Below are 27,776 nucleotides of genomic sequence, written 5' to 3' on the forward strand. Positions count from 1 at the left end.
TGCGACCGTAGCAGCCGCGTGGTTCCGGACTGAAGCGCCTAGAACGGCTCGGCCACCGCGGCCGGCTATATGTGTCAAGGTATGTATATGGGTCGAAGTACTGGGTGATTATAATTAAAGTTATACTTTCAAACCGCTGTAGAAATAACACCACTGGTCAGAATGACGTCAAATTGCAACGGAATATTATCGGAAAAAACGTATGGCACAAGAAAAATAAATAGTTATAAAATGTAGCAATAGATGGCGCTTTGAGCATCATAATTTAATAGTGGTGGAGTAAAAATGGCAAATGAATCATACAACAATGCCTAAGGTGTACGTTTGACGTTAAACAAACTATACTACTCAAGCGTGCATGGGTGTACAGGTGTGATACTGTTGTTTACGTAACACCATCCACCACGGCAAGGTCATAGTACATTGGATGGGAAAAATCGGTTTTCGTTATTGTCCTGAGGCCAAAAAGTTGAAATCGAGAAACAGCATGTTCCATAACTGATCAGAGTGTTCTGGGTCACGTTCAGAATGTGTTGCGCCCTGCTTGCCTTCAATGCAGCTTAAGTTTGCAATCGGAACACTGAACACAACATCTTTCAGATAGCCCCACGGTGCGAAGTCACATGGATTAATATCAGGTGATCGGGACGGCCAGGCTGCAGGGAAATGGTAGCTGATAATTCTAGCATTTCGAAATGGCGCTTCAGCAGCTGCTTAACTGGATTTGCAATGTGTGGAGGTGCTCCATCTTGCACAAAAATGATCCCATCCACACACCCACGCTGTTGGAGAGCTGGAAATGACGTGGTTGCGCAGAAGACACGCATAGCGCTTACCCGCGACGGTACGGGTAACAGGACCGAAAGCACCTGTATCTTCCAAAAAATATGACCTTATGACAAATGATGCCGTAAACCCGCACCACACAGCGATCTTTTCAGGATAAATTGGTACTGGTTGTATAGCGTCCCCAGCGAAATAATAAACAGACTTAAAAAACAGTTTTTATAAAGAAGAGACATTTAAAAATTGAATAATATACATTTTTCTCATGTACCCGTAACATAATAATTTCCCTGTGTAAGTTTCGAGGGCAAAGAAATATAACAAAATGATCTAAAGAGACGACAAGATACGCTCTTTTCTTAATTTTTTAGTCGTCTTCACTTCTTCTCTTGTCTTGGTTGTGTGTAGACGGACATCTTGCGAGTGCTGGCAAATGTAACCATATTTGTACTAATTAAGCAGATAATATATTAATTTAATATTATTGTGCACTTTTAATTTGTAAGAGGTGATCCCAATTTCATATCCGCCTTCCTTTACTTAACCTTGTAATGGTACTTGAATTGCGCAATCATTACGGCACCTCTCCTGAACCTCTCGATACCAGTAATATTCTACTGTGTTTCTGTAAAGTAGTTAACATATTTCTGAGACAACATTCAGATTTTATTTCATTTGTGATACATCGATACGTTTATATTGCAATGATATTATTCTTATGTGTTTTCTTTCTTTTGTCACTATGATCTTTGACGTACTTGTAACTCTGATTTTTGGGCGCGTAAGCGATTATTAGTTAGTTGTTAGAGAGTCGGACCTTGAAAAAGTCAAGTCTTGGACTTCATGTTGGAAAGATGCATATTGTAGTTGGCTTATAAAATGTGAGGAAGATGTTTTCAAGTATGTTTTGTATTGTGAAGTGATGTTTGTGTGTCACGTGATATTGCAATAAAAGCAATTAAAAGGAAGTGTAACTTAAATTCGGAGTGCTGATTATTTTTTTACATCACCACGGTCCAGCAAAAGTGTAATCTTCAAGAATGGTTTGTGAAGCGCATCTACAGAACTTTTGAATATAGCAGGATAAAACCTAGGCCTTTTTGCATCCGAGCTTGGAATCATCACCACCTAGATTTTCGACGATTGAGCCATGATTTTACAACGAGACCAGCGTGGGAAACACGAAAAGATGAGTGCCTAGTTTATTCATTATTACATGATATGACTTTATTAACTGTGCTCTAATGACACCTGCCACATAATAACTTTGTTGTTGCCCGAAAATGCAGTATTTAGCAGCGTGAGCAACACCACAATCATTAAATTTTGACCTTTGTTGTGGTAGGGTTGTTAGAACCTGCATTTGAGTAATTTACAGTGCAACAATCGCAGCGGCCGATGCAGCCAACGACGCCAACACGTGGCGAAAATCTCGCTCGCTATTAACATAATACACATTTTTCTCCACAGCCGCCCGACGTTGCAGAAAATACGTAGCTTTAAGATTCTTATTTTCAGTACCACAGCCGAGAGCCAGAGCCAGGACTCCGACTACAATGCAATGGTTAACGGAGGTAAGACGAAATACTGTCGCGCGTGTGTGGGCCGCAATTGTAATTAATAATTAAAGACTTTTTGCTTTAAAGTGAACTGACTAGCCGAGGAAATTAATATGAAAAGCTTATTCCATTGTTCAACTGATATACTCATGTTTTAAGATTCAGCGAGTCTAATTCCACTAAAGATCAATATTGTTTAAAAAAAGAGAACTTCACAAAAGCGTTTAATTGTAAATCAAAATTAAAATGAAGTACCATTTTGATTAAGGCCCACCACGTAAGTCGGCAACAATCAACGTTACCAATAAATAATATATTAAATTACGACGGCCGACGGACGCGAGAGTTGATTTGCGTGTGGATTTTCCATTGCCCATATTCGACAATTCTGTGTATTGAATATCCTGTCAGATGGAAGTGGGCTTCCTTCGTCTGTTCACAAAATCTTCCACGGCCAATCATTGCCAACTTCCATGCGAGCAAGAAATTCTAAAGCACAGGTCTCTCTTGCTGGCAGGTCAACAGGAAGCAACTTATGCACATGGGTAATTTTCAATGGATAGCAAAGAAGGATGTTTCGTAGGATTTTACGCACCGTGCTCACGTGTATGTCCAGTGTTCTGGCAATTTTCCGTGCACTACACGTTTACACGCCACCACTCGTCTCCTCCTGCATTGCTGTGGCCACTGCTTCCACTGACAAATCAATTCGTTTCCTCCCTCTACCAGGTTGAACACCAAAGGAACCCGTCTTTTCGAATTTCCGAATAATTTTCTCCAAACCCATGACAGTCCTCGGACCAGTGCCCTTTCTCAAACCCTTCAGTGACCAAAACTTCTGCGGAGTGACGTGTGCACAGTCATCATACTCGTAATAAAGCTTTACAAGCAGAGCGCGATCCTGCATTGAGACAGTCCTGACGAATGTCACAGACGCGAAAGGAGGGAAAGCCTGGCGTGATTATACCAACTTCAATGGGTCGTGCGTATGACAGATGTTTTCATTCATGTATTGTGACACATACAGCGCCATCTATTGATCAATTTTCGTACTATTCTTTTTTCTTCTGCCATACTCTTTTCCCCCTTCTCCAATAATATTTCGTTCCAATTTGACGTCATTCTGACCAGTGATGTTATTTCTACAGCGTTTCGAAAGTTTAACTTGAATTATAATCACCCTGTATATAAATAAAGTACCAAAACTTCATAGGTATATGTGATTTGTCGTAGTGCTCCCTAATCATTTAGAGGGCCCGCACAACAGACAAGCAAGGTGGGCTGCCGACCTCCCTTCAAGAGCTCATATCAAAACATCACCAGTGGATGTAAACATCAACAGATTTTCGGGAAAAGCCATGTGACAGAGATCCACTAATTGGAACTAATGTGATTAGGTGTAACACTCCGCAGAATCGGTGTTATAAGCACGCCGGCAGTGTCAGACTGGTGTGCGTACCTACAGCTAGGACAGCGCTGGCCAATACCTACACCAGCTTTAGCCTAGCAGACACTCGCTGTAGCCTTCAGTAGAAAATTGTATTTTATTGGGTGTAACGCCACTTTGTAATTGTATGGAGTAGTATTTTGGTTATTATTTTTTTCATTGTCTTGTACTCTTATCTGGCTTTTGCCATTACAACAATTGTTGTGTTTCTTGTTCTTGCGTTTGAAACTGAGTGCATGCCAGAAGGAGTTTAAATGAAGCGTATTCAAAACTTGATCGTTAGTTCTTTCCTGCCAACTGCAGGACGCTATAAGATTCGTTTTACATATGCAACAGGGAAAAGAAGGATACCAAAGAAAAAATGCTCCTGTCAGAATACATAAGATGCGAATACGTTCCTCTTTGAAAGACACTGGCAGAAGTGTGGAGGACCAGCCCCCTCAATCCTCAATCCGTCCCCCTCACCAAACAATTTGGCATGCGAACATATTCGCGCGTATACTGAGTGAGAGTAGCAGAGAGAGGCAGTGACGGTGGAAGAGAGAGGAGATGGTGATGGTAGGAGAGAGGAAGTGGCAGTGAAAAGAGAGAGGAATGAAGACAATAGCAGTGGGAGTCAAAGAGAGAGGAGATATTGGTGGTCAGTGAGAGGCAGTGCCAGTAAAACAGAAAGAGAGATGGGTGGAGACAGAAGGAGTGGGAGCAAAAGAGAGAGGAGACATTGGACACCATACATAGGCTTTGGAGGGTCAGGATCCTTCCAGACTGGCGAACGTTAACACACTGGTCTAGGGGAAGGCGCAATTTGGACAGAAATTTTAAACACATGGGTATAGGGGAAAAATTAAATTGCCCCCCCGTCCTAGAATTTTTGAGCTGCTGAGGTATGGTGGAAACGGTGGCATTGGGAATGAAAGACAAAAGGAGAGAGTGTAATTGAGAGAGGAGACAGTGGCAGTTGGGATATACTGTCATTCAATGGGAGAAAAAGAAGCCAGTGAGAGAGTAACCGATTTACAACACTTCGTTGTGTCACTGTGGTGCCAATAGCTGCTCAAATTGCTGCCGCAGACGCAGTACGATTCGCCAGAGTCATACACCGAACACGACGGTCTTCCCTCTCAACAGCACCATGTCATGTCCAGAGACTGGTCTTCATGAGACCGTACATTCTCGCAAAAGGAACATTCACTTGTCATTGCTCTATTACACGACTTGTAACGCCGGAAATACATATCCTCCTATTTCCATCTATTGTACCATAATTTTTTCCTTATGTTGTTACCTGAATATATAACATTTCTGTGTCTTTGTATATTGTAATTGTTTTACTATTTGTATATATATGCATTTATGTCGATATATAATTGGTTTGTTTCGTAAATATTATTTGTATTTTTACGCTGGGTCTTGCCTAGGGAAAACTGCTATCGAACGATTACATCGATAGGTCGTGTGAAGAATCAAAGTGTGTAGGATCTTTGGTAGTGTGAACTCTGCCGCGTGGAGCGCGGGCAGAGGGGGTCTGGCTGGAGTAGTGCAGTGGAGCAGGTGTGTTGTGTGACGCTCCCGCGAGTTGCCGCGCTTTCGGGGTTTGGCAGCATGTAATTGCGATCGACTGGCTATGGTAGTTTCTAGCACGGTGTCGCGGACGGGAAGCATTAGCTGGCACACATCAAGAGCCCGTTTCGTCTGGTGACCGTGTCGAGAAGAAGGCGCGCCAACATCCAGCTTCTGCAACAGCGACGGCCGACAATGAGTGACTGTCGCCACCTCCTCGATCGACGACTTCAAATCTTCAATCAACCAACAAGGAAGACTGGAAGCGCGTAAAGTTTTAGAACTGTATGGCAGACCTCAGCTTTTAAAACTGTTCAAATCACAAAATTACAGCAACGTAGCATGAACCTTTGTTGCTCATTGTCCCAATTGCATTACCAAGCAGGGTCCCTTCCTTTTCCGGAATGAACCCAAGTGTCGTTGAAATTCAAACGCCAGCATCATTCAATTTCACTGCCTTAATTTCAAAGTTCACTTTAAGTATTCATAGCTGGCTACAATATTTAGATTACACAAGCACAAATTAAGAGTGCGAGTTTTGTTACCGTATTTTAGCTTACCTGTGACTGCAGCTCAGCTTGGTACGTACTAAATTTTACTATTCTTAATTGTTCAGAATCATTTAATTCAAGTTCAAAGTTAAATCTCTTATTTCTAAATTGCGCAGAGTCAAGTTGCTTTTGAAATGATTGTTGAGGTAGTCCAACACTAACCGTATTTTACTGAATTTCGATGTGCTTAAGAAAGAAAGCTTCTTATTAATTTCAGTCACTAAATTAACTTTCAGTTTTCCGGTTTCATTAATTCTTTTGCTAAATTAAGTCAGAGTGTAGCGAAATTTATTACTTCTGACAAACTTTCAGTTTTCACATTACACGCGTCAACCTTCAGTTGCCACGCTTCTAGTGCTAATTATATGTGTAATAACCTTTCTTTTTCAGTTACTATAGTAATTGTCCTTAGGACTGGCGACCGTGATTTCCCCCAAATCTCAAATATCTAATTACCGCTAGTCAATCGTTAACGTAACGGCCGCACATTTACTTTCTTTATTAACTTTACCCCTTTTCAAAATTAATTTCCACCAGTCTCATTTGCATTTTTCCTTTCATTTAGATGTAACCCTTTCCTCCCTCTTTACCGACAGATTAACTTCGGTGACGATTGCTTTTCCCAAGTTTCCATTAGGTACACGCGGTTTAATTTTTCACTGTCATTAAGGTCGATAAGTGAGGGGGAGGTTACAGACTTCGTTCAAACTCAGTAGGGTGTTGATAAGGGCGTCTTTGTAGCCTTAAAGACATTCTTGACTAACATCAACTCACCACGTCTAATCTCAAAGGTAACTAACCGCCGCGACCGTTAAAGCGTGTAATTGAAGCAAACCTGATTTGCTTCCTGATAGTGGCACTAAAGCGGACCTTATTTGCAATCTCATACGCGACTGGCGCGAAATTTGAGTAGACGTCATATTTCAGATGTAGAAACAAGCGAACCAATTTTCATTTATACCGCAAAACTCGTTCTTGGTTTTGTGTTTTTTCCCGTCAGTATAGTTGAGTGTCACTGATAGAAGACAGACAGTATCTGAGGGCAACTGTCGATGCGACTCAGACAGGAAAGTGATGGACTCTTGACTAAACCGTTGGGTACTGCTGGGAGCACACATTTCACATTTTAACTGTTTGAGTGCTGTGTTTTGGAAGGTCTACATCTACATCTACATCTACACACATACTCCGCAATCCACCATACGGTGCGTGGCGAAGGGTACCTCGTACCAAAACTAGCATCTTGTCTCCCTGTTCCACTCCCAAACAGAACGAGGGAAAAATGACTGCCTATATGCCTCTATACGAGCCCTAATCTCTCTTATCTTTGTGGTCTTTCCGCGAAATGTAAGTTGGCGGCAGAAAAATTGTACTGCAGTCAGCCTCAAATGCTGGTTCTCTAAATTTCCTCATTAGCGATTCACGAAAAGAACGCCTCCTTTCCTCTAGAGACTCCCACACGAGTTCCTGAAGCATTTCCGTAACACTCGTGCGATGATCAAACCTACCAGTAACAAATCTAGCAGCCCACCTCTGAATTGCTTCTTTGTCCTCCCTCAATCCGACCTAATAGGGATTAAGCGTTTGAAGAGACTAAACGTGTAAGGCCGCCGGTCTCTTACACCCCCACTCAGGTCAGAATCTGTTAATGACATCTGTGTGCATGTAGAGCTAAGCTGTTGTCCAACTGTGAGAGCATTTTCTGAATATCCGTGTAGCGTGGGACATAGATAACAGCCAAGATGAGGAGAAACGACACCCCAAGCTTGCTAGCGCACCAGCCATCGACGTTAATCTTCAAATCAGATTCGATCCGTATCAGGCTCACCTCCTCGAGCCCTGGAAGCAGTGCGTTTTAACCTTCACTACGGGCCATTAAAATTGCTGCACCAAGAAGAAATGCAGATGATAAACGGGTATTCATTGGGCAAATATATTATATTAGAACTGACATGTGATTACATTGTCACGCAGTTTGGGTGCATAGATCCTGAGAAATCAGTACCCAGAACAACCACCTCTGGTCGTAATAACGGCCTTGATACGCCTGGGGATTGAGTCAAACAGAGCTCGGATGGCGTGTACAGGTACAGCTGCCCATGCAGCTTCAACACGATACCACAGTTCATCAAGAGTAGTGACTGGCGTATTGTGATGAGCCAGTTGCTCGGCCACCATTGACCAGACGTTTTCAATTGGTGAGAGATCTGGAGGATGTGCTGGCCAGGGCAGCAGTCGAACATTTTCTGTATCCAGAAAGGCCCGTACAGGACCTGCAACATACGGTCGTGCATTATCCTGCTGAAATGTAGGGTTTCGCAGGGATCGAATGAAGGGTAGAACTAAGGGTCGCAACACATCTGAAATGTAACGCCCACTGTTCAAAGTGCCGTCAATGCGAACAAGAGGTGATCGAGACGTGTAATCAATGGCACCCCATACCATCACGCCTGGTGACACGCCAGTATGGCGATGACGAATACACGCTTCCAATGTGAGTTCACCGCGATGTCGCCAAACACGGATGCGACTATCATGATGCTGTAAACAGAACCTGAATTCATCCGAAAAAATGACGTTTTGCCATTCGCGCACCCAGGTTCGTCGTTGAGTACACCATCGCAGGCGCTCCTGTCTGTGATGCAGCGTCAAGGGTAACCGCAGCCACGGTCTCCGAGCTGATAGTCCATGCTGCTGCAAACGTCGTCGAACAGTTCGTGCAGATGGTTGTTGTCTTGCAAACGTCCCCATCTGTTGACTCAGGGATCGAGACGTGACACCACGATCCGTTACAGCCATGCGTGTGATGCCTGTCATCTCTACTGCTAGTGATACGAGGCCGTTGGGATCCAGCACGGCGTTCCGTATCATCCTCCTGAACCCATCGATTCCATATTCTGCTAACAGTGATTTGATCTCGACCAACGCGAGCAGCAATGTCGCGATACGATAAACCGCAATCGCGATAGGCTACAATCCGACCTTTATCAAAGTCGGAAACGTGATGGTACGCATTTCCCCTCCTTACACGAGGCATCACAACAAAGTTTCACCAGCCAACGCCGGTCAACTGCTGTTTGTGTATGAGAAATCGGTCGTAAACTTTCCTCATCTCAGCACGTTGTAGGTGTCGCCACCGTCGCCAAACTTGTGTGAATGCTCTGAAAAGCTACTCATTTGCATATCACAGCGTCCTCTTCCTGTCGGTTAAATTTTGCGTCTGTAGCACGTCATCTTCGTGGTGTAGCAAATTTAATGGCCAGTACTGTATGTCAAATGGAAAACCACCTAATCCACACTAGCCTGAGTGCTAGGAACATGGTAGTTAACCTGGAGTTTATATTCCATCTAGGTATTAATGTGTCGCAAGCTAACACCATATGCTACGAGGGCTATCCACAAAGTACATTACGTTTTCGTTTGTGTCCGTTAGGGGCGGGGCTAGCGCGGCCATCTTGGTGTCATGGCATTCCGCCGCTCAGTCGGCATCCTGCCGTGCTAGTGAGAGGTTCGTGCTGTACTCCGTTGAGTTACTGTGACAGTTTGAAATGTCAGCGTTTATTGAAAATGCCGCGAAGTGTGTAGTGCGTGCTGTAATAAGGTTTCTGACTGCAAAAGACTGTACACCGATAGGAATCTATCGGCAACTTTGTGAAGTGTATGGGGACAACATAATCACTGAAGGTGGAGTGCGTCAATGGATCATAAAATTTAAAAATGGCCGAACTAACGTTCACGACGAAGAGCGAAGTGGAAGACCCAGCATAGTGACTGCCGAACTTGCCAAAAAAGTCGATGCCGCGGTCCGTGAAAACCGTAATTTCACAATAACGGAACTCTCTATGAGTTTTACGCAAATTTCACGAAGTTTGTTGCACGAAATCATTACCGAAAAGCTTGGTTACCACAAGTTTTGAGCAAGATGGATACCAAAAATCTGGACAGAGATTCACAAAAATCGGCGAATGGCTGCAGCGTTAACGTTTTTGGACGCTTACGAGAAAGATGGCGACTCATTACTCGATCGCATCGTTACTGGTGACGAAACATGGGTTAAGCATGTGATCTGCGAGACAAAATTGCAGTCAGTGCAGTGGGGGCACACAAATTCCCCCCAAAAACCCAAGAAATGCATGCAGACAATGTCGGCAAGGAAGGTGATGGCGACTGTCTTTTGGGACAGAAAAGGCGTGATTTTTGTGGATTTCCTGGAAAGAGGGACTACAGTAAACTCTCAAAGGTATTGCCAAACTCTGCACAACCTCAGAAGAGCAATACAAAACAAGCGCAGGGGGAAGTTGGGCTCAAAGATCTTGCTGATTCACGACAACGCCCGGGCCCACACGGCAAATGCCACTCGTGAAGTTCTCGAATCTTTTAAGTGGGAGTTGTTTCCTCATCCGCCGTACAGTCCCGACCTGGCACCGAGCGACTTCCACTTACTCCCAGCAATGAAGAAGTGGTTGGCTATGCAGCGTTTTGATGACGACGCACAGCTTCAAGAAGAGGTAACCACGTGGTTGAAGGCGCTGGCGGCAGAATTTTACGACGAAGGAATTTCCGAGCTCCTCCATCGCTACGATAAGTGCCTTAATTTAAATGGCAACTATGTAGAAAAGTAGTATTTAAGTGTGGCTTTCATCTGTATATAATAAAAAAAATTCCAATACTTTATTTATTTTTAATTCCAAAACGTAATGTACTTTGTGGATAGCCCTCGTATATTTGTTGGCTGGGCAACGTTTTAATTCCTATTTGGGTACTGCCTGGTGGCGTTTACCTGAGAGACGTAGTGGCCAAGAAGAAGGCGTACTCACTGTGGCCTGTCGTCCAGAGTAGGCGCCCTGCCGCGGCCCACCACGGAGTCCAGCTCCTGCTGCACTCGCCGCATCACCGACGGGTGGTGGGCCACGTACATCAGGGCCCAGGTCACTGCAGAGGTGAGCGCGGTCGCGCTCGGGAAGAACATGTCCAGCAGGATTATGGCCAGCTGCTCCGCTGGAAAGACGAGAGCCGCGGTTACCACAAACACTCCCTGTTGCCCTCTTGTACACTTTTCTTCACAACCTAATTGAGGCGGAGTCTTCGGCAATGTAGGGAGTAGGTTCCAAATCCGAATTTGACCATCCAGATTCTAACATTCTGCGTGGTGTCTGTTTGTTCTAAGTCGTGTCTCCCTACCACTTTCGAGCAAAGACGCTCTGAGCGTGTTTTTTAGGGAATTGACTAGTTTGAACCTGGGACCTGTTGCTGGTAAGGAGACGCCAGACCACACATGACATGTAGAGTTCAGAAGAGTTCAGTGAGACTAGCGATGATATAACCAAATACTTCATGATTTCAGCGTCAGCTCCACTGCACTCCCTGTAAATGAATCTTAATACTAACTAAATTTAGTGGAAGGGGTTCACGGCTTTCCTATTTTTAGTTAGCTGGTAAAATAACGTCGAAAAAGCAGTTAAGTTTACCATTGGAAATTTTATTCTACTCACAAAACATTGTTTATAAATTGCACTATTGATAACAGGAATATTTTAATACAGGATGATAAAAACCAACTGCATTCAACAAAAATGTGAACGAATATTCCCTGAATGGGTTTCCAACTTCTACAATGGATTAAGGGATGACCTATGCCATATCACATCTATAATCTAGGTTTAAATTAAGTTTCGTAAAAGAGAAAACTATCAAAATGGTCTACAGTGACCCTCAATCATAAGATTCCTTTAATTTCCGTCTATGGTCACAATTTTTTCTGTTTAACAGATTACCGGTTTCGGCCTTTAATGACCATCATCAGATCTGTCTCATAAAATCAAAGTCCTAATGAGACATATCTGATGATGGTCATTAAAGACAGAAACCGGTAATCTGTTAAACAGAAAAAATTGTGACCATAGACGGAAATTAAAGGAAACTTATTACATATACGGGTCACTGTGTTTTTTGCGACGATGTCGCAGCTTGTGAAACCCTCAATTATCTTTAATTACTTATTTAACTTGTCGTAAATTACAGTGGCTGATGTGGCTTCTCAATAATTATATAACAGAAAAACCATCGCGTTTCAGATTTTAACTCCTAGTAGCAAATGTGAATACCATGAGCTTTAATTGACGATCGACACTAGTATTGCGCAAAAAGGGGATGTAACAGATGAGACTTCTGCAGTTCTGAGTGAAGCCTTATGACTCTTATGCGGCATCGCGTGCGTTCATCACCTTGTCGGTGGTTAGTCAGCGTCAGGGGGCGGCGGGCAGCGCAGCTCCACACACCACGCCGTCTCGGAAGCAACTCTTTCTAACTTCTCTTTACTACAATTTACTGCAGTGGGTTTAAGAAAAAGCTATCTGGCTGTGTTTTCAACTGACCAATCAGGGTCTCAATGTTAACCTTAAGCTCCGCCTACAAAAATTCTGTCTATCCAATGAGAAACGTTATACTTTTCGTGGTGGGGCAATGTTTTTAATGTTTGCTACGTAACAGAGACGCGTATAGTCTCACGCTAAAACTTGCAGCTGGTGTGGCCCTTTTAGTGTTATCGTAAGATCTATACTGTTCTTCTGGAGGGCTCTATCTTTTAACATGGGCTGGGGGGTGGTCTTGGCGGTCGGCCGGCAATGTGGGTGTCCGTCCCTTATCGTAGGGTCTTCTAGCATAACACGGTTCTGCTCTCGGCTTCTGTTCTCGTTTCTCCCCTCTGAACTGCGTCTGTTTCACGGTGGGAAGGTATGACATGCATTTAAGCGTTCTTGTGATAGTCTGTGGTATTCCATTTGCTCACTCGTTGATCGTATTACTGTGGTTAATTTAATGTCAGGATTTATTCGGAGCTATCTGACATATTGCCGGATTTGCTATCATGTCAGGGTTTTCATGGAAGGTGTTGGATTTGCCTGACACCTTACAAGATTAAAGTATTCTGTAACTGTCTGCCCAAGCCACACACCTCGTGAGCTGGCTATTGCCCTGACTGTAGGTAGAGCACAACCTTACGTCTCTGTTAGGAAGGATCAGGTGGTGAGCCCAGCGCCACAGCCGCCTTTTTCCCCTGTGAAAGGCACCTGGAACTGTTTTGGGCTCAGACTGAGTGGAGCTGGAGCTATCCTGAAGGATTTTGAACGAGAAAAAAATCCCTGACCCGATCTAGGTCTGAACCCAAGACCACCAGAGCCACAGTCTAGTGCTCTACTCACTTTTTTTTTTGTAGTCTCATTTTGTTCGTTTTCGTTCGTTGCATCTGCTCGATGCGGACGTCGCAAGAAACCCGTTTCAGTTCGTCGTTGATCCATTAACTCAGTTTTTTTTTAATTACAGAGGGCAGCTAGCCCTCTGACCGAACACGCTGAGTTACCGTGACGGTCACTCACTAGACCACCACGACAGCTAGGTAGTGTGTGGCTTTCCTAAGTTGATTACAGTGAATACTGTGCTTTTGTTTATTTCAAAGTGTCACCGTTCATTTACATGTGCAGTCATATTTAATGACATCAATGGAACATTCCATATTAACTGTAAGAAGAATGTCATGAGAAAAAGCATACAGGCCTAACACTGGCACATGGGTTGTGTTGAGTTACAGTACCACACGGCTTAGTGTGACCAAAGCGGCTCGTGTAGGCAGTAGTCTCTTAGGTATAATAGTTCTGACTCCATGGTGTGCCTATTTGGTACATATTATTAGAGTCGAGAGGAAATGGGACAGCACAACAAAGACATCTGGATGAAGCAACGTGATCTCTACAGTGACTGGATTGAACAAAAGTATATATTTTAACGATAAGGGGGTGGCCTATGCCAGCCATTACTGCTCGAGTGATCTGAAATTATTGTAACAGCTTTGGACAATAAATTATTTTCATCTTTAGATGCTTATATACACAATTCAAATGTTACGTGATTACGGAAAAATCTCAACAATAAAATACTTCAAATATGGAAACTACGAAGCAAAATGTTGTCCTCCAGTGCCACAATCAGGAAAAGATTAGAATCTGACTGGAGCCACGAAAAGTAGGGGGTGCCACAGGGTACCGTTCTGGGTCCACTGCTTTTCATATGTATCAACGATATGCCGCTAAACATGACACATCATTCAAAAATTCTTCTCTTTGCATTTTACACATTTGTTACCGGGAAAGATGTGTAATACAATGCAAATTATCTAGCTAATAGAGCAGTCAGTAACATTAGCAGGTGCCGGCCGGTGTGGCCGTGCGGTTAAAGGCGCTTCAGTCTGGAACCGCGTGACCGCTACGGTCGCAGATTCGAATCCTGCCTCGGGCATGGATGTGTGTGATGTCCTTAGGTTAGTTAGGTTTAAATAGTTCTAAGTTCTAGGGGACTGATGACCACAGAAGTTAAGTCCCATAGTGCTCAGAACCATTCTGAACATTAGCAGGCGGCTTTCGGAGAACAGATGCAACACAGACGCAATCCACATAACTCTTGTAAAAGCCAAATTATATTGTCCAAACGTGGTCAAACTGTCTGTGAAGGCGACCATTTTAAATTCTTAAGACTAAGGGGAGGTAGTAAGCTTTCTCGGACTATCACATTCAAGATATTGTGTGGAAACTGAATGCTGTTATCTTCACCATGAGATTAATCCCCACTATCTCTGACAATGAAACGTGAAGGATTGTTTACTTTGCTTACTTTTAACTGTATTATGTCTCACAGTATCATATTTTGGGGCAACTCTTTAGTCAGCCGTGAGTGGACCCAGAACGTATGGGATGGTGCTCTGCCCGCTGATGAGTCGCTGTTTAGCTTGGAGACTGATTCCTGACGTCTTTTAATCTGGCCGCTCGCCCTGGTTATCATTACAGTTCTGACAGTACTGCGCAAAGGAACTAATACCTCGGCGCCAATATCCTTTTCTTGGGCAGCATCATGTTTGGAGCACACATGCCACTACTGTGATTTCAAAGACTAGAGTGGCGTTTGGTTTGCAGGAGATGACATTGTGCAACAGTTGTTGTTGTTGTTGTTGTTGTTGTTGTTGTGGTCTTCAGTCCTGAGACTGGTTTGATGCAGCTCTCCATGCTACTCTATCCTGTGCAAGCTCCTTCATCTCCCAGTACCTACTGCAACCTACATCCTTCTGAATCTGCTTAGTGTATTCATCTCTTGGTCTCTACGATTTTTACCCTCCACGCTGCCCTCCAATACTAAATTGGTGATCCATTGATGCCTCAGAACATGTCCTACCAACCGATCCCTTCTTCTAGTCAAGCTGTGCCACAAACTTCTCTTCTCCCCAATCCTATTCAACACCTCCTCATTAGTTATGTGATCTACCCATCTAATCTTCAGCTTCCTTCTGTAGCACCACATTTCTAAAGCTTCTATTCTCTTCTTGTCTAAACTATTTATCGTCCATGTTTCACTTCCATACATGGCTACACTACATACAAATACTTTCAGAAACGACTTCCTGACACTTAATTCTATACTCGATGTTAACAAGTTTCTCTTCTTCAGAAACGCTTTCCTTCCCATTGCCAGTCTAAACTTTACATCCGCTCTACTTCGACCATCATCAGTTATTTTGCTCCCCAAATAGCAAAACTCCTTTACTACTTTAAGTGTCTCATTTCGTAATCTAATTCCCTCAGCATCACCCGATTTAATTTGGCTACATTCCATTATCCTCGTTTTGCTTTTGTTGATGTTCATCTTATATCCTCCTTTCACGACAAAAGTTATGTGCGCCTTATTCATGGGTCATAATCACCTAGGATTTGTAAACCTAGGTAAAGCGTTCAACAATATAAAATGGTGCACGATGCTCTAAATTCTCAGAAACATTAGTGTCCACTACAGGGAAAGACGGGTAGTATACCATATGTACACGAACTAAGAGGGGAAATTGTAGATCAAGAACTAAGTGTTCAGATTAGAAAGTGTACTATTGGTGTGAATATCAAAGAAGCAATGGCAGAAATAAAACAAAGGTTCATGAATGGGATCAAAATTCAGGGTTTGAGGATGTCAATGATACGATTTGCTGATGATATTGCTATCCTCAGTGAAAGTGCAGAAGAATTACAGGATCTGTTAAATGGAATGAACAGTTTAATGAATACAGATATGGACTGGGAATAAATCACAAAAACACTAAAGTAATGAGAAGGAGTAGAAACAAAAATAGTAGAAGCTTAATATCAAAATTGGTGATCATGAATTAGACGAAGGAATTCTGCTACCTTGGGAGTGAAGTAACCCATAACAGGCGAAGCAAGGAGGACATAAAAAGCAGAGTAAAACAGACAAAGAGGGCATTGCTGGCCAAAAGATGTCTACTAGTATCAAACATCAGGCTTAATTTAAGAAAGAAACTTCAAAGAATGTACGTTTGGAGCTCGGCATTGCATGGCAGAGAATCGTGGATTGTGGAAAAACCAGAAAATAAAGGAAATCGAAGCGTCTGAGATGTGGTGCTACAGAGGAATGTTGAGAATTAGGTGGAACGATAAGATAAGGAATAGGAGGTTCTCGGCAGAAACGGCGAAGAAAGGGAGACAAGAAAAACACTGATAAGAAGAAGAGGCAGGGTGATAGAACATGTGTGAAGGCATCAGGGAATAGCGTCCGTGGAACTTGAGGAAGCTGTAGAGGGTATAAACTGTAGGGAAAGATTGGAACATGACGTAGTGAGCAAGTGCTATTCTGAGACTATGAGGTTGGCACGGGAGGGGAATTCGTGGTAGGTCGCATCAAACTAGTCAAGAGACTGATGACCCAAAAAACGTGGACCCTCAGATCTACCTTATGGATGATAATGTCCAACTTCAGGGATGGTAACAAGAGGGCATCACACATCTACGAGGGTAATCCCAAAAGTAAGGTCTCCTATTTTTTTATAAGTACATAGACCTGTTTATTTCTACAATGGTGTACATCAGTTTACATTTAGCTATTTGTCGACATAATCACCATTTCTGTCGATGCCGATGTCATACCAGCTCGCCGCCATGCTGTTCAGAAAGTTATGAACCTTTCCTTCACCTCGTCGTTGGAGCTGAACCTCTTTCCGGCCAAATGTTCTTTTAACCTAGCGAACAGATTATAGTCACTGGGCGCCAAGTCAGGATTATAGGGTGATTGGGCGATTATGTTCCACTGAAACTGTTGCAGGAGGGCAACGGTTTCAAAGAATGGCTCTGAGCACTATGCGACTTAACTTCTGAGGTCATCAGTCGCCTAGAACTTAGAACTAATTAAACCTAACTAACCTAAGGACATCACACACATCCATGCCCGATGAAGGATTCGAACCTGCGACCGCAGCGGTCACGCGGTTCCAGACTGAAGCGCCTTTAACCGCACGGCCACACCGGCCGGCAGGCAACGGTTTGCCGAGCGATGTGTGAGCGAGCGTTGTCACGGAGAATGAGTACGCCCTTACTCAACATTCCTCCGGTTCTGAGTCTCACAGTACCTGTCAGCATTAATTGTGGTCCCAGTGGGCATAAAGTCGACCAACAATAATACCCCTTTCCGATCCCAAAAAACGGTTGTCACGACTTTACCGGCAGACTGTGTTTGTTTGAATTTCCGCAGCTTTGGCGAAGAAGGATGCCACCACTGGCGTGATTGTTGCTTGGTCTCAGGTGTAAAGTGGTATGCCCAGGTTTCGTCACCCGTGACAATTGAGTCCAGATAGTTGTCCTGTTCAGCTGCAAGACGGTGAAGAAATGCGCGGGAAGCATCAACTCGTTGCCGCATGTGGTCCTCAGTCAGCATGCGTGGCACCCATCTTGCGCACACCTTCCGGTAGTTCAATGTTTCCGTTGAAATTCTGCGAGCGGTGCTTCGTGAAACCTCAGGAACCAACGTGCAGAGATCATCCAGGGTGATCCGCCGATCTTCACGCGTGCTTTGCTCAACCTTCAACACTGTCTCCTCAGAAATTGACGGTCTATCGCTCCTTTGTTCGTCGTGAATTTCGGTCCGACCAGCTGCAAACTCTCTACACCACTTACGAACATTTTTGACATCCATGCACGACTCACCGTACACTTCCGTCAATTGGCGATGGATTTCAATCGGCGTAGTGCCCTTTGCGTTCAAACACCGAATAACTGCGCGCAATTCGCACTTGGCGGTAACATCCAACGGGAGCTCCATTCTCAACTGCTGCCAAGCCAACAAGACTGAGCGCCTCAGCGCGTGAAGCACTCTCCATAACAGTGTGACCAACTGCCACACATAGTTCTGTACTTATAAAAAAAAATAGGAGACCTCACTTTTCGGATTACCCTCGTAGATAGGTCAGCTCGCTCGCTGGGTTTAAATCTGATTCAGTGTACGTGGAACGTGGACTGGAGCCGTAACCCACAGAGCACGTTTATCCAACAGTGACAGCTGTTACCACAAGCTACGATGGGTAGCCCAGTAGAAATTATGTATGCCATCGTGGCTACTGTATTGCAAGGGTTCTTACTTTGTACTGAGGTCATATATGTCACCACTGAAGGGATACCACAAAAATCACGTGTCAGTCCCAAGTAGCATGGCTGGTTTTTTAACATGCCTCGTATTTTTACCCCTGTGTCGAGTGTTACAATGACGTCAGGGCACCTTTCAACTCAATTATTACCCACTACCTTGTATGAAAGACGACAGCATCCAAAGTAGATATCTTGAGAATCAACCGCTTGGCTAATCTTGTAAATTACACTCCTGGAAATGGAAAAAAGAACACATTGACACCGGTGTGTCAGACCCACCATACTTGCTCCGGACACTGCGAGAGGGCTGTACAAGCAATGATCACACGCACGGCACAGCGGACACACCAGGAACCGCGGTGTTGGCCGTCGAATGGCGCTAGCTGCGCAGCATTTGTGCACCGCCGCCGTCAGTGTCAGCCAGTTTGCCGTGGCATACGGAGCTCCATCGCAGTCTTTAACACTGGTAGCATGCCGCGACAGCGTGGACGTGAACCGTATGTGCAGCTGACGGACTTTGAGCGAGGGCGTATAGTGGGCATGCGGGAGGCCGGGTGGACGTACCGCCGAATTGCTCAACACGTGGGGCGTGAGGTCTCCACAGTACATCGATGTTGTCGCCAGTGGTCGGCGGAAGGTGCACGTGCCCGTCGACCTGGGACCGGACCGCAGCGATGCACGGATGCACGCCAAGACCGTAGGATCCTACGCAGTGCCGTAGGGGACCGCACCGCCACTTCCCAGCAAATTAGGGACACTGTTGCTCCTGGGGTATCGGCGAGGACCATTCGCAACCGTCTCCATGAAGCTGGGCTACGGTCTCGCACACCGTTAGGCCGTCTTCCGTTCATGCCCCAACATCGTGCAGCCCGCCTCCAGTGGTGTCGCGACAGGCGTGAATGGAGGGACGAATGGAGACGTGTCGTCTTCAGCGATGAGAGTCGCTTCTGCCTTGGTGCCAATGATGGTCGTATGCGTGTTTGGCGCCGTGCAGGTGAGCGCCACAATCAGGACTGTATACGACCGAGGCACACAGGGCCAACACCCGGCATCATGGTGTGGGGAGCGATCTCCTACACTGGCCGTACACCACTGGTGATCGTCGAGGGGACACTGAATAGTGCACGGTACATCCAAACCGTCATCGAACCCATCGTTCTACCATTCCTAGACCGGCAAGGGAACTTGCTGTTCCAACAGGACAATGCACGTCCGCATGTATCCCGTGCCACCCAACGTGCTCTAGAAGGTGTAAGTCAACTACCCTGGCCAGCAAGATCTCCGGATCTGTCCCCCATTGAGCATGTTTGGGACTGGATGAAGCGTCGTCTCACGCGGTCTGCACGTCCAGCACGAACGCTGGTCCAACTGAGGCGCCAGGTGGAAATGGCATGGCAAGCCGTTCCACAGGACTACATCCAGCATCTCTACGATCGTCTCCATGGGAGAATAGCAGCCTGCATTGCTGCGAAAGGTGGATATACACTGTACTAGTGCCGACATTGTGCATGCTCTGTTGCCTGTGTCTATGTGCCTGTGGTTCTGTCAGTGTGATAATGTGATGTTTCTGACCCCAGGAATGTGTCAATAAAGTTTCCCCTTCCTGGGACAATGAATTCACGGTGTTCTTATTTCAATTTCCAGGAGTGTATATGAATTATATGAATGCGTGGCTCTCGATGGGAGTGTGAGTAGGCCACGAGATAGAGCGCGCACTTGCTCTAACGCTGGATGGCGCAGTGGTTAACGCACCAGCCTAGTACACAGGAGATCCCGGGTTCGAATCCTGGTGTGGTACACATTTTCATTCGTCGCTGCCGATTCCACGTAATGTCCTGATGCAGCTGACAGCAGTGATTCACTCCCTTTCTTCCCCTCCCCTCTCCCCCTTTAATTTACAAATAAGATCTTGTAAATAACTCATTTGGCGACCTGCTTCATAGCCTAGAACCACATCATCAGGTTAGATTTGTTAAATCGTGACGTTAAATTTGCAAATGGACAGGAACGAACGACAGTAGGCCGAATATAACTGGTTGTCTGTTACGGATTCATGGCGCGCTTGAGTAATCGTAGACTCATGCTTTCTGCTTACATGACGATTCACTAATTGTGCCATATATTCATAGATAACGAATGTTCGGTTCTATCCATGTTGCAACATTGATGTCATAATCTAACAGATACAACGTGATGATGTAGCTTCTAGGCTACGAAACAGGTCGCTAAATATGTTATTTACAAGACCAGCCAAGCGGTTATCATTCAACACAATTATCTCCATGCCATGTGTTGTTTCCTGGATCTTGTAGATCCCTCAGCTTATGGGCATCAGTATAATCTGAGAGCAACTTACCAAAGAACTGCTGAAGTGCCTAAACAAAAATCTTAATTTTCGATGTGACTGTTGTCAGACAGAGGTAATATAAAAATAAAATACTAAAATCTTCATTTACTTTTTATCACATGATCTCACATGGGGTCGTTTTTGGAACAATTAATCAAGCCAAGCTTGTTTCCCGAGCTGTAGGACGTCCAGCAGATAAGTGTTCAAAGAATTGCTTCCCAATATACCTATTCCTCAGTGAAATTTGTCATTAATATCTCTCTTCAGATCAATAGCTCAGTTTATGAAGTTAACGATAGAAACAAGAATAATCTTCACGAATATTTAAAGTCACTCATTTTGATCCAGAAACGTGTCTGTCATTAACTTGCCAGCACTCATAAAAAGTTGAACTACTAATGCGGTTCAGTTTCAGAAGAGCCTAGAGGATTTAATTGATGATTTTTATAGCAGAACCTATTAATGACTGTGGATTATTATTAATATCAAATAATGTCACTATTACATAAAAATCTGACTCTCTGCACATTTTCAGTGCAGTAATGTAATCAATGTAAATAAGTCTCGGAAACAGATTTTTTACATGAAACTTCCTGGCAGATTAAAACTGTATGCCGGACCGAGACTCGAACTCGGGAAGTTTCATATCAGCCGACAGACCGCTGCAGAGTGAAAATCTCATTCTAGATTTTTTACAAGCTGCGAGGCGACAAAAGCCTAAGAATTATCATCCGCACCTAAATTTATTGTACATTTACATGTTTTGTGCCAGTTTTGTCACTATCTCTTAAATGAAGAAAGTGTATTTATTCCACATCCATAAGACCCATGCCACTTGGAATTGGTATTTATTGTCCTAGCTTTGACATGTTCTACGAGGGCATGGGGAAAAGTAATGCCTCCCAACTTTTATTGGAAAACTCTTAAACTTTTTAAATAAAACAAACTTCATTAACATTCTACATCGTTGTTCCTCATATCTACATATTTATTTCTCAACATGGTCACCCTGGCGGCGAACACATTTCTCACAACGAGGCACCAATTTGTTGACACCGTCACTGTTGAATGTTCCGTATTGTAGACGGAGCCGCAACCTCAACTCTGCTTGCATCGTTTCATCGCTATCAAACTGAAGTCTTCGAAGGTGTTCTTAAGTTTTGGAAACAGATGAAAATAGGAAGGGGGCGAGGTCGGGACTACATGGAGGTTGATGGATATAACTTTAATTATATACAACTTTTATATGTAAAACGGTTTTATATATTATCGTTTCGAAATATTCCCTCTGAACCTAATACTGTAAATTACGTTTCGGGATAAGTTTTACTCCTTAAAAGTAAAATTGGGAAGAAAAAATACGTATTGCAGTATTTTGCCCCTCTACATACACGCAAAGTTGCATCAGGATCGTGTATTGACAGTTAGGAATATTCCCTTGTTAGTGTGGGTCGAGGTCGTCGACTACAGAAGAAAATTAGTTTGAGCAGCTTCGGTTATATGTTGCCCGGTTTAAGGAAGAAATGAAGATTATCAAAGAGTATAATCTCAGACTGAGCGTAATTATAATTCGGGTAAAGTAACGCACACTTACTGGTGAATGGTGTCGGTTCTCCCGTGTGCTCTCGTTGCTTGATCTCCCTGAGGTAGGTGTCAATGAAGCCACGCTCGTAGCCGTCTTCGTAGGTATTCTTGTGGTCCTCGATCAGTTTCTGTGGGCAACGACAGAGTGTGATAAGTATATGGGAGTAAACAACTGACAGACATCGAAACGTGCAAAACAAAAAGTGGACTTAGATGGCTGGCACATAAATTGAGAACAGAGGGCATTTTGACGATTTTCTTTTAGGTTTGTTTTGTGCTTTAAATTACTTTCGTTCACTCAAAATGATCTACTTTCCTATCGTCCAGCCAAGCTGTTCCTGTCTTTTTGCTAATTTCTGCTTATATTTTTTTCTTACAGATACATCTAGTTAGTTTTATTCCTGCAGCCTTCAGGTCTTCTTTTTGTAATCATCATGACCACCTACGCAATAGCCGGTATGTCCACCTTTGACACAGGTATCAGTGCCGGCACGTCGTGACATGGAAGCGCTGTGGCATGGGTAGGTCGCTGGAGTGAGAGGCCACCACATCTGCACAGTCACCTAATTCCCTTAAATTCCGGGGAGGGGGCGATGACATTGGCTCTGAGCACTGTGGGGCTAAATATCTGAGGTCATCATTCCCCTAGAACTTAGAACTACTTAAACCTAACTAACCTAAGGACATCACACACATCCATGCCCGAGGGAGGATTCGAACCTGCGACCGTAGCGGTCGCGCGGTCCCAGACTGAAGCGCCTAGAACAGCTCGGCCACACTGGCCAGCGGCGATGGCATTGAATCACATCCCAGACGTGTTCGGTCGGGTTCAGATATGGTGAGCTGGGGGACCAGCACATCAACTGGAACTCGGCACTCTGTTCCTCGAACCACTCTGTCATGCCCCTGGCCTTGTGACATGAAGCTTTATCTTGTGGAGAACGGCGACTCTCGTCGGGAAACATGATCGTCATGGATTGCTGTACGTGGTCTGGAACCAGTATATGATACTCCTTGGCCATGATGGCGCCTTGCAGAAGCTCTACTGGAACCACGGATAACCACATGAATGTTCTCTAGAGAATATGGCGCCGTCTCCAGCTCGTCTCCATACTATAGTACAGGTGTGCAGTAGATGTTCCCTGGAAGAAGACGGATTTGCGCCCTCCAATCGGCATGACGAAGAAGGTATCGGAATTCATCAGACTGTGCAACGCTGCCAATGTCGTGGTGTTAACAATGGTACATGCACAGGTTGTCGCCTGCGGAGGCCCATTGTTAGGAATGTTCGGTGCACTGTGTGTGCAGATACACTTGTACTCTGGCCAGTATTAAAGTCTGATGTTAGTTCCGCCACAGACTTCCCGGTCTACGACATCCGATATCTGTAATGAAGGGTGGTCGCCTAACCGCACGATATCTGGATGTGGTTTCACTTAAGTTTCGCCACGTGTTGAAAGCACTCACCACAACACTCTCCAACACCTGACAAGTCTTGCAGTTTCCGAAATGCTCGAGCTATGGGCTGTGGGCCACGACAATCTGTCCTGGCTCAAACTCAAAATAGATCGCACGCCTTCCCATTCCACACAAGGGTAGCACGTTCACTGATACTACATGTACTCAAAATGGCTCTGAGCACTATGGGACTCAACTGCTGAGGTTATTAGTCCCCTAGAACTTAGAACTAGTTAAACCTAACTAACCTAAGGACATCACAAACATCCATGCCCGAGGCAGGATTCGAACCTGCGACCGTAGCGGTCTTGCGGTTCCAGACTGCAGCGCCTTTAACCGCACGGCCACTTCGGCCGGCTACTATATGTACTGTGCATGTGTGTGACTAACAGTCATCCCTCGCCAGGTGACGTAGTCATCAGATGACACTGCTATTGCCTGGATATGTTTATACCGATAGTAGGTCGGTGATCATAACGTTCTGGCTGATCAGTGTATTTTACTGTTTCATTTTTAGCTTTACTTTCACAATGAGTGCAAATGGACCTACCTTGCACAAGACTGGTCCCAGCAGATTCGCCTCCATACAGACCCTCGTTAGCCACACACCATTCTGGCTAGCCAGACAGGGATGCGGAGTAAGCACCCCTCACTGGTGATGACTGCCCACTACAAGACCTGTCTCTGGCAAGTGACTCGCTGCAGCAGACTCACCTCTATGAAGATCGTCCCCTGGAGAGGGCCCTCCAGTCCATGCCAGTAGCAGAATAGCTCAAGGACAAAGCGACGAGTCGATGGTGAGGAACGCCCGAACACCCCTCCCCCCCCCCCCATCGTTGTGGTATTTAAGTGATGGTAGAACTACGTTATACGGGGTGTCCAACATAAATCAGGTATGCCTTATGTGCCGGATAATTATCTCTAAAGTGCGCGTCATATATCTTGGCGGCCGAGTTTAGGTTCGTTCTGCGCATCTGACGTCACAAAACACAGTCAGCCAATGAACAGAGAACGATGTTGCCAGATCTCGACAGCAGTGCAGAGCACGGACGAGTGTCTTCAGTTTTAGAAACGTTCAGTCATAAATAAAGTAATAGAACAAAAGCAATGTCTTGATAGCAGACTTTCTTTTACAGAAAGTTTGGAAAAAACATTCTTTATACCAATTGCTTCATATTCTATTAATTAATTAAACCAAACAAGCAATAAGATTCCTAATTCAGGCGATAGCAAGGAAAGGTGTTTGTTTCAATCTCACGAAATGCTTTTTCGCAATAAAGAACAGCGGTAATTGTTTATTTCCTGTTGTACTTCGACGAAGCGTAAGTAATTCAGTCATACCAACAGTGTTTATAAGTAGTTGCGTGTGGTGTTAGAGTCCTTATGGAGTTACACTGTTCGAGGAGCTGAGCTAGCGGAACGGTTAAGGTGTTGGGTTGTTATGAGTTCAAACCTTATGCGGTGCTTGATATTTTCTCTATTGAAAAACAATATTGGAGTGCCTTACTTCACGAATTTTATTCGTTTGAATGAAATTTCTAGTGCTTTGCCTCTTCATTAACTTTTTCGCTGCTGCAGACACGTGCTCCCCGCATTCCGCGCTGTGCGCGATTTTGTCGTGTGCAACTGGCAACGCAGCAATCTCCAGCGTCTGGGCGGGCATGCGCGAGCCGCCAAGATAAAAGAATTGAACTATAGTCATATTGCTTCTGAAGTGTCAACACTGTCTCGAAAGTGGTCTCACTACATTTTATGGGAAAGTTGAGTGCAGCTGTGTTTTCGTGTGTTACTATTTGCGAGGAGTGGGTATTGTCGAGTTGTTGGACACTAGAACAGCGAACTGATATTGTAGAGTGTTGCTCAGAGACAAGTTCCGTCAACTACTGTAAAGAAATGTTCCAAGCGAGGTATACTGGTAGACACTATTCAAGACCTGTGCAAGAAGTGGAAGACTGTAGGATCCGTGCAGAATGTGCAGAGGGACAGGCGGGCGACAGTGAGGACCCCTGGGACGGAATTCGCACAGACATTACGAGAAATCCTTGCAAGTCAATAAGGGGGTTATTGTATCAAGTTGGTGTATCTTGCACACCACCTCATCGCATGCTAAAAGATATGATATTAAAAGCCTATCGTGTGAGTAAGGTACAAGAGTTGAAATTTGGGGATCACGAAAAAAAAAAAAGATTTCATTATTGTTAACCTCATTTGTTAATGGTTACTTGGACCCATTGCTTTACTTCATGTCAATGGGGCCCAGTTTAGTTTGTCCGGTTATGTAAACTATCAGAATTGCAGATACTGGTCACAGGACAACCATATATTCTGCACGAAAAGCCTCTCCACTCAGAGCAGATAGGGGTTTGGTGCACATTGTCCGGCATATACTTTTTTGGCCCCATATTTCCGTCTTAAACACTGCCAGAAATCTAGAGATCTTTGACTCTTTGTGTGTACAATTAACAGATGCAGAGAAGCTGTATGCTGTATTCGAACAGGATTGAGCAACTGCTCAGATATCAAGCCAAAGTATGGGGCATATCACAAAAGTGTCCCCTGAAGACAGAATTGTCCGTAGAAGCCTCTGGCATACGAAGGCCATGGACTTAACACCGTGTAGTTTTTATTTGTGGGACACACTAAGCAGCAAAGTGCACGTTGACAATCCCCACACAGTAGACGATCTTAAACAGAACATTACTAGAGAAATTAACAACATCACACCTGCAGATTTACAGCGTTCTGCTGATAAAATCAAAGAAAAAATGGTTCAAATGGCTCTGAGCACTATGGGACCTAACATCTGAGGTCATCAGTCCATTAGAACTTAGAAATACTTAAACCTAACCAGCCTAAGGACATCATACACATCCATACCTGAGGCAGGATTCGAACCTGCGATCATACTGGTCGCGCGGTTCCAGACTGAAGCGCCTAGAACCGCTCGGCCTCACTGGCCGGTGATAACATCATCAAACAAAGCCATCGATGCCTGGATGCCCACAGGCACCACTTCCAGCCTCTCGTATAAACAGGTAACTTTAAAGTTAGTATTACCTATTATTTTTTAAGTTAGTTCATTGTTATTTAAATCTCGGATATGAGGTGTGCTGGTTTTATTTGGGGCACCCTGTACCTGAAGCCAGGGGACTCACCTCCACACAGGCTGTCATTTGGAGGGAGTCTTCCCGTCCATCCCACTATCCACACAGCCCGGGCCAGCCATGAGTGTCTGTTGAGAAAGCCTTGTGAATCGAGCTACCTTCTACAAGACTTGTGTCAGCAGACTCACCTCCAGGGGAAGGTCCTCATCTGGAGAGAAGCCTCCAATCCATCCCAGTATGCAAGGAGCCAGGCCAGCCACGAGTGCATGCTAGGAGAGCTTTGTCACTGGGGCTACCTTCTCTCAGCAGACTCACCTCCATGAAGGTCCTCATCTGGAGAGAGCCCTCCAGTCCGTCCCGGTATCCGGACAGCACAGGCGCCACTCTGGACAGCCACGAGTGGATGGTGAGGAAGCCCCCCGTCGTGTCTCCGTGCCGCTGGAACCTGATGCCGGCCTTGCCCAGGCGACGAGCCGTCTCGTCTGCGGAGCGTGGAAGCCTGGCCCCCGTGTACACCGCCAGGATGGAGTTGATGAACGTGGGGAACAGCGCTTCGGGCAGCAGAACTCGACGCGAGCCGTCCCCTGCTGGCGACAGCCGGGCCACCGCCTGCCGAAATGTCACGAAGCTCACGAGCTGCACTCGAGCTGTAGGTGTTGTGAGACGACACGCGCAGAGCCATCAAAAAATGGTTCAAATGGTTCTGAGCACTATGGGACTTAACTTCTGAGGTCATCAGTCCCCTAGAACTTAGAACTACTTAAACCTAACTAACCTAAGGACATCACACATATCCATGCCCGAGGCAGGATTCGAACCTGCGGCCATAGCGTTCGCGCGGTTCCAGACTATAGCGCCTAGAACCGCTCGGCCACTACGGCCGGCGCCGAGCGATCACTCAGGACATCAACACTCCAGG

The 27,776-nt window shown here is 44.9% G+C and overlaps 1 protein-coding gene across 1 annotated transcript in view; it reads right to left on the reverse strand.

Moving 5' to 3' along the window:
• The window catches only part of LOC126428415 (probable cytochrome P450 304a1), a 117,908-nt gene that overhangs the window by 42,283 nt on the left and 47,849 nt on the right, over positions 1 to 27,776 (reverse strand). The window contains exons 4-6 of the mRNA XM_050090341.1: positions 27,173 to 27,466; positions 22,306 to 22,423; positions 10,721 to 10,901 (exon numbers count right to left, since the gene is read on the reverse strand). Coding sequence (XP_049946298.1) covers positions 10,721 to 10,901; positions 22,306 to 22,423; positions 27,173 to 27,466 — 593 coding nt within the window. The remainder of the gene's footprint in view (positions 1 to 10,720; positions 10,902 to 22,305; positions 22,424 to 27,172; positions 27,467 to 27,776) is intronic.

This window comes from Schistocerca serialis, chromosome 12 (genome assembly GCF_023864345.2).
Source record: "Schistocerca serialis cubense isolate TAMUIC-IGC-003099 chromosome 12, iqSchSeri2.2, whole genome shotgun sequence".
NCBI classification, from domain to species: Eukaryota; Metazoa; Arthropoda; class Insecta; order Orthoptera; family Acrididae; genus Schistocerca; species Schistocerca serialis.